Here is a 7,993-nt window from a genome sequence, read left to right on the forward strand (position 1 = left end):
ACGTGTCCGGCGCGCTGAGGAAGAAGGAGGCTAGGGTTAGGGTGCGAAATGTTCCGAAATTTTCGGGGGAGGAGACCTTTTTATAGGTAGGAAGAGCTAGGAGGCTCCAAATTGAGCATGGTTTTCGGCCACGCGATCGTGATCGAACGATCTAAATGATGGAGGAGGTTTAGGTGGGTTTTGGGCCACTTTGAAGGGGTGTTGGGCTGCAACACACACGAGGCCTTTTCGGTCCCTCGGTTAACCGTTGGAGTATCAAACGAAGTTCAAATGACACGAAACTTGATAGGCGGTCTACCGGTAGTAAACCAAGGCCGCTTGTCAAGCCTCGGTCCAATCCGAAACGTTTAACACCCGCACGCGAAAAGAGGTAGAAAAGAACACCGGAGGACATAGGAGCACCGGAATGCAAAAGGGACAACGGGGAAAATGCTCGGATGCATGAGACAAACACGTATGCAAATGCGATGCACATGATGACATGATATGAGATGCATGACAAAGACAAAAGCACACGAAGACAAAAACCCGACAACGAGGAAATAACATAACTTAGTGCCGGAAATGGCAAGAGTTGGAATACAAATATGGCAAGTTACATACGGGGTGTTACAAGTTGGGTCGCCCAGCTCCTTTGACGCTATCGACCTTTGCGCATATGTTGGAGCTCCATGAGTAAGGTCAACATGTCAGTATAAATGGGTAGGGTATGAGTATATCCATGGCTACAAGGCTATATCTGTACGCTACCTATGATTTAACAGGTAGGGTATGGATACTATCCATGGGTATAAAATTATGACCATACCCTGACCATGCGGGTACGGTATCCACGGGTACTCGTATCCATGAGTAAAATTGCCATCCTTAAAGAATATGAGGTATTTGTGAACATGTGATCACTTAGATTAAAAAGAATTGTTTCACAGTACCAACATACAAAAGAATAGGAAACATTTATTTTTTGAAGTAGGGTAAGTATAACATAATGTGCTGATAGTATCAGATGGAGTTGAAGGAGCCGAGAGCTAGAGAGTTAACTAATAGGCCCTGAGTCCACATAATCCGCGTGACGCGAAAAACACACACGTATTTATAGACTTAAATGTTAATATGAAAAGTATAGATTCCTCGTGAACAACATCAAATCACATGAAAGATGTATAATTAGCATGTTATTATGCCATCAAGGATCTCAAACTCGTTTTTCATAAAAATTCAAAAAAAGGTCCAAGTGGATTGTAAAATTCCTACACTTTTCTTTGATACCGAAATAAAAGAAAGATCTCTTTCATTTTTTCCTTTGTTACATTCCTTTGAACCAAAAAGGTTCGAATAATAGCATCATAAGAAAAATTTATATTCCTATATACTTCTCCACTTTTTCTTTTAACCAAAGGAGACCTTACAAGACACTCATATAACATAAATTTAAAGAATGTTATTATGCCACTAAGGATTTTAACCAAAGGCTCGAGTGTTTTTTTGAATTTCTGCGCTTTTCTTTAAAAAAACTGAGATGGCTTTATTTTTTTCCTTCACTTTCCCTTTGCCCCATTACTTTTGAACCAGTGAAATCTCTATTTCTAAATCTTTTCTCCACTTTTCCTTTGAGTCGAAGGTGGTCCGTGTGGGATCATTGTATTCTTCCTCCCTGTATCTTCGCTCGTTCGCCACTCTGTTTCAGTGAGAAAAAACCAGCTCCCACGCGCGCATCCGTCGACCCGCTGCCCCGGCGTCCCCCTCGCCGGCCCGATGGCCAACCCGCGCCTCCTCCTCCGCAGGATCCTCTGCGTCGCCGCCGCCGCCGCCTTCCTCTCTGCCCCCGTCTTCGCCATCCGGTGAGTGAGATCCGTTCCCCGCAAACCCCCCGCCTCCCCTGTCCAGCGTCGCATCCTGGAAATGCGAGCGCTCTCATCGTCGCCACCCGCAGCTCTAAACTATTTCGAAATCCATCCGTTCCGTGGTAGTTCTTCCGTGTTTGCTGCGGCCTGGCACCGTTGGGACTTGGGAGCCTCACCAGTTGCTCCGCGGCTCTAAATTACTTGATTAATTACATGCTCGTTGCTGTCTGTGATTATGTTTCTGGAACGAGGCCTCATGCTCGATTATGTTTGTGGAATTACGCCTCATGTTTGATTATGGTTTGTGGAATTTTAATTGTGGGGTTGGGATCCTGGACTATGTTTGGCGCAATTATGCTTTCTGCTCAACACATTGCTACACCATGGTGTGTATGTTTTCATTTTCTTGGTTTTTATTTACTGTCACAATGTCAGAAGAAATGATTATATCAGATACTTTTAAGTGATGAGCTAAATATATGGTAATTACTCTATTCAAATGGTGCTCTGTGCCGGGGCAAAGGTTTCACTGCACATCCCACCATGAGTCCATGATTATCAATGTTTCTCCATTCTAGTGTTAGTACAGTTCCAGATGCAAGCTTGACATACGGATGTTATTCACTAAATCTGAAGCCACAACTTGATTGCAAGTCTTGTTCAGGAAGGACATTGGTTTTGCTGCACCCATCATATGCAGGACAACTGTTCAAGGACGGCATTTGATATCAGATGATAACGGTAATACACCTGTGCCTCTCTCCTGCTTAGATATACCGTGTTGTAAACTTATGCTCCCTTGTGAACACATTCTTTTAGGTTATGTATGTTCTGCCCTTTCGATTGATCCATGGTCTCGCTGCTGCCCACAAACAGGAGAACGCTTCTCCTGTCAGTGAGTTTCTTACCTTTTGTTGCACAAATGTCGTAGAAAGATGGCAACACTATAAATCTAACACAGTTCATCGCACCATGCAGGGGCTGCAACCTTGATTCGCAGTGCTGCAACTCTTACGAGTATTGTGTTTCTTGCTGCTTGAATCCTTCTATGGTAAATCTTACATTCTTACTAGCAGTACTGGATTTGGCATAGGAAGATTGAAAGAAATGAGTTATTTCCTGTGTTATTTACTCATCCTTTTGACAGACCAAGGAAGCAGATGTTCTGAAGTTGAAGGTAGCTAAGCCAGTCACTGCTGGTAAGATTTTTGTAGTTATTGTTTGGTGTATCTTGAGAACTTTAATGTGTCAGAAGAAGTTTACACTTTATTATCCTCTAGGAACTTACGCCAATATCTTCGATTTCTGCATGGGAAGATGCCGCCATAGTTCTGCAAGCGTGGTATGCGTTCTTTCTTAGCGTGCAAATATAAGGCCAAAATCACTGTTTTGTCCTTTCTAATGAAGTTTAGCACTAATTGACCCCAATTGGAAAAACAATTCGCGATCTGACCCTTTTAGGAAACACCACCCACCGTGGCGTATTGTTTACACAGAAAATGCCATGGTCAACGGCGTTTGCGCTCTGAACCATGCCTGGCTGATCTGCTGTCGCGGCATGGTCAATACGATTAGTCATGTCTTGGCGTTTGACATTGCCGCGTTAGCAGGTCAGCGGGCATGGGCCAGGGCGCAAACACCGTTGACCATGGTGTTTCCTGCGTAAACAATAAGCCCTGATACAGTGGGTGGCATTTCCTAAAAGGTTCAGACCGTGAAATCTTTTTCAGGTAGAGTCAATTAGTGCTAAACTTCATTAAAAGAGTCAAAACAGTGATTTTGGCTCTAATATGAATGTTTCAGGACACCTTTTACATGAATATCTATAATAGGAACAGAGCTCCAGTATATTTTCATCCTTGCAGTGTCTTATTTTGTTGGCAATCTGGCATGTTATAAATTCAACAACTACAAGTTAAAATTATCTGGTAAACAATTTTTCCTTTCAGTCTAAGTTGTTCTTTGAATCTACCAGGTCCATGAAAATGCATATTTGAGTGATTTCCATCATTGCTTTCTGGTGCAGCAAAATTCATCGGGTACAAATTATATTCTTACATCTTGGCTAAGTTACCACATTCTCTAGTAATAGCATCTGTTCACCATCATTTCTAGTACCTAAATTATTTAGCTAATGCACTATTTCCTCATGAGATTCAAATTGAACCGCCCATTAGGAGTGGATACGAGCCAAGCTCCACTTGGCTCAGCTCACTTGATGTTACATGCTACGAGCCAGAAGTGGTGGCCTAGCCCCGTTCATAAAGGCCAAGCCAGTTCACTTTGGCTCATGGCATGACTGTGGAACAGCAGCCAGCACTAGTCACACCAAAATAAAGTACAGGAAGCAGTTTGTTAGCATTTTTCATTTTATCATTTCATTGCCTGTCTATCTGTCAGTTAGATTCAATCAGTTAGTTATCCTCTGTTAGAGATTTATAACAAGCTTGATAGGTCCGATAATAGTGCATGGGTAGGGGGATTTTCTTGAGTTTTGTAAGGAAGATAGGAACCTGAGATTTGTTGGCATTGGTTGGGGACTACTTTTGCTGTTGAATTCTTGGATGTGTTGTAGAAAACAAGAATTAGACCTCTGATCACTTCCTTTCTAGTTTCAAGCTTAGTCTGAGCTGGGCCCAGTAAGTGCACAAGCTGCTAACTTCTTGTCCACTACTAATGCCAACATTGTCACGTTCTTGAAGTTATGCATTAGGAAATGACTATGTATAACTATTTAGCAGGATCAACTGAATCTAATTTTGGATCAAGGTTGGATGGCATTAACGTCATTTTGGGAAGGTAAGGTCTTTCCAATTTAAGCTCTAAATGTAGTTCAGTGAATGATGCCCATGGGAATTTCCTTATGTAATCAAACCTGAAATTTAGGCAGGGGGAATCATGTAGTTCTGCATGCAGAGCAAAAGGACAATCATGTGTTCCAAGCAGGCTTTCTGAGTTGAACAAATGTCAGATGTAAGTTTATTTAAAGTATCTAATATTTCTATGATTTCCGTTCAAATAATACATCATTGTAAATATTATTGTTTGATGATTATCCTCAGATGTTTTTCCTGATAGAATAATTTTAGTCTGAATGACTACTCGAGTAGCAAGTTCCACTGTGATTATGTTGAGTGCTTTTATGGAAATAACATTTTTTTGTATGATTGCACGCGACCCAGTTAATTGTTTTGTTGTATAGTCTGAACGACACAGTTCTTTAGATGAAAATTGACGATGAACTGATATTCTAAAGTTGATATGAACCAGTATTTTAAAGGAAGTCACTATTTACATCTGTTTTGGGCCTTCAGGGCTTTAAAGCATGCCGTCGTTCTAATCAGCTGTTTTGCTCCATCCCATATCCAGTTACGCAATCTGAATATGAAAGCAATCTCTTTGCTGGAGAAGTTTCAGATATCTACACGCTTCCAAGTTCTGAATTATCAACTACTGCTTACTTGATTAAATGAAACAATTCTAGCAGAAGTTTGTAAATGATAAAGCAAAACACTTAATTGGAGAAGAGACAGGATCGTGTATAGTGGAGTGATGGATGTTAAGGAAAACACCATATATCTTATACAGTGGAGTGATGGAAGCTAAGAAAAGCATCATATATCTTGATAAAAGTCTGCAGCCTATTTTGTGCATAATCTAAAATTTTACGTTGTAGTTGTCCATATGAGGTGGATTTCATATCACGTGTGATTGCCAAAATTAAAGTGGTGAACCAAGTTTCAATATAAAACATATTCTTAGAGTGCCTATAATTACTGACAGCAGTATTGTTAACATGTAGATTCTTCAGAAAATAATCATTCTGAACCTCATATGAGGCTTTTCTATTACCAGTGTGATTTTGGTCTTTTTGTCACTAACATAATTTATGAAACACTGTTATTTGGTCTTATTTATCATTACTCATCTAGGATATCCAAATACTAGTAACTAGTAAGTTACATATGCTTATGGTTCTTGCTATAAAACCATCTCTGCTGCACTTCTATTTTAAACAAATTCCGTTTCAAAAATTTTTTTAAACAAATTCTTTCATGTCGCAAATCAGCACGAGGAAAATTTAGTCGGGGAGTCTGATTTGTAATGAGTTGTGTCGATCTTTTTATCTGATTATTTATCAATTCAAGAAAAAAAAATCAGCATTTGCTTGCTCATGTTTTATTATTGAAACCAGTTTGCAGAAATATATGAGATGCAAAAATGGTTGCTTTCCCAGTCTTGGGCCCGATCAACCTGCCGAAGTTGTAGACGAAGCTCCAAAAAATTTGGTATGACTAATGCATTATTTTGTATTTGCTGATTTCCCATATAATGGTTATCTCCTGTATATTTATGTTGTTTGACCACATGCAGACTGTTAAGAGTCTCTCTCTAGAAAAAGGATGTTTTGATATGCATAAAATAAATTTTGTTTATGTGTATACTTCTGGCCATTTTCCAACTCGAAAGTGTCCGCAAATGTGCTGACCACCCCTCAAAATAGTCAACTACCATGATTTTTCTTCAATTTCTTTATCTCCAGAATGTTATCTCTCGGCAATCTCCATGGAAGATATGCTGCACTTGACTTTTATACATACTTGCAATTTAAGAAGGCTGATATTAGCTACTCACTAATATTACTAACAACTTCGTTGTGAGAATCAACCCTGAGAATACCATTTTCCTTGTCCTTTTGACCTCAACTAAGCGGCCATCTCAACTAGGCAAGGAATCAAGCATTAGCAGTTTAGCACAATACATATGACTTCATGACTTACAACCCCATAGTTGTTGTGACTGCTATTTCTTGGATGTAAAAAATCAGGATTATCTAGAAAGCTTAGTATTTTTGTGCGTGTGGGAAGCACACATGCGCCACACTCACAAAGGCATTTGCCTTTAGACCTTTTGGTGTTCAAACTGCAGAGGGAACCAACACATCTAGTGCCATGACCTGCAAAATAAACTTACAGAAAATAGCATCGCTCGCCCAGATATTTCGATATATTCATATAGCTGATGCTTGCATTATTCTGTCTGAGTGCGCGCGCACGGACTGCGTGTGCTGGACATGTCTAAGAGTGTTGGCGAAGAGACTTAAAACATGGAACTAATTTTCGTTTGGCTGCTGTTTCAGAATCCTGGAGCGTGCTTGTACATGCAGATGGATGACCGCCTCACCTGTGATGGCTCACATCAACATACCCGGAGGCTCTGCCCTTGTGCATGAAACGGGAAAAAATAGCGTCAATAGTAAGAAAGGTATAATTTTTTTCCTCAAATGTCTCATCAGGTTTTAGAGATTCATCAGCAAAATTGTTCTCACTCACACCAGTCACAGTCACTTGCCAGGAAACAAGCGGAGGTAATCCGCCGAAAGCTGACGGCTCAAAATGGCATGGCCATTTCTGCACCGAGTTTCCAAATGGCGTATCGCATAAGAACATATTTTCGCTTTGTCCTGCGCATGCAGTTCATCTTTTGCATGTCCAGATGCAATCATCCTTGTCCAGAACAAGCAGCTTCTCAAACACTTATCTTTATAATATATATGGTCACAAATTTGCATGCATGTTCAGTACAGAAACAACCAAAACGAACTACAGAAACATGACTTTTTTTAAAATCAGCTGCCCCATTGACAGCATCATCACAAACTTGCACGCTCCTTAAAAGGAGTAGTCAGGCTTGAAATCTGTCAAACTCTTTGACCTCCCCCTGCTTTTCTTGTCATCCTTGTTATTCTGACCAGTGGCACTGCCCGTGCCAGCCTCCTCATCTGCTGCAGCTGCCTCCTCTTCCTCGCAGTCGAAGGCGGGGTGGGTGAAGATGTTCTCCAGGAGTCGCGTGCCCCTGAGGGCGTTGGTGAGGGGCAGGTGGCCCTCCGGCGTGTCGTCGGTGAGCTCCCAGATGAACTCGTCCGGGAAGGCCCTGTAGTTGAACTGCTCCACCTCGGTGTCCAGCTTCTTCATCCACCCGATCCTGATGAAGAAGCGGGTGAACTCGCGCAGCGATTTCTCCCAAACCCGGCGCTGCACGCTGTACCCGAACCTGCCGCCGCTGTGCTCCAGCCAGAGCGCGTCCACGGCGCGCAGGTCCTCCACGGAGATGAACTGGACCTCCGAGACGAAGACGAACCCTCGGCG

At 41.6% G+C, this 7,993-nt stretch overlaps 2 protein-coding genes across 4 annotated transcripts; one reads left to right on the forward strand and one right to left on the reverse strand.

The window, feature by feature from the left end:
* The first annotated feature begins 1,619 nt into the window (after nt 1-1,619).
* On the forward strand, nt 1,620-7,419 carry LOC125527549. Of its 3 annotated transcripts, none has more exons than XM_048692064.1 (12): nt 1,620-1,841; nt 2,509-2,585; nt 2,664-2,739; nt 2,823-2,895; nt 2,992-3,043; nt 3,125-3,186; nt 3,820-3,883; nt 4,583-4,643; nt 4,731-4,817; nt 6,040-6,133; nt 6,985-7,109; nt 7,200-7,419. In XM_048692064.1, the coding sequence occupies exons 1-11, from the start codon at nt 1,756-1,758 to the stop codon at nt 7,075-7,077; spliced, it is 825 nt and encodes a 274-aa protein (XP_048548021.1). In that variant the 5' UTR covers nt 1,620-1,755; the 3' UTR covers nt 7,078-7,109; nt 7,200-7,419. The 3 variants fall into 3 exon arrangements, with proteins under 3 accessions (XP_048548021.1, XP_048548020.1, XP_048548022.1); XM_048692063.1 differs by having other exon boundaries at nt 1,621-1,841; nt 7,189-7,419; XM_048692065.1 differs by having other exon boundaries at nt 1,622-1,841; nt 4,586-4,643; nt 7,189-7,419.
* Nucleotides 7,371-7,987, reverse strand: LOC125527551 (tetrapyrrole-binding protein, chloroplastic-like). The gene has a single exon (XM_048692066.1). The coding sequence runs from the start codon at nt 7,817-7,819 to the stop codon at nt 7,517-7,519; it is 303 nt and encodes a 100-aa protein (XP_048548023.1). The 5' UTR covers nt 7,820-7,987; the 3' UTR covers nt 7,371-7,516.
* Between the last annotated feature and the right edge of the window lie 6 nt (nt 7,988-7,993).

Source organism: Triticum urartu, unplaced genomic scaffold (genome assembly GCF_003073215.2).
Source record: "Triticum urartu cultivar G1812 unplaced genomic scaffold, Tu2.1 TuUngrouped_contig_4246, whole genome shotgun sequence".
In the NCBI taxonomy this organism is placed as follows: Eukaryota; Viridiplantae; Streptophyta; class Magnoliopsida; order Poales; family Poaceae; genus Triticum; species Triticum urartu.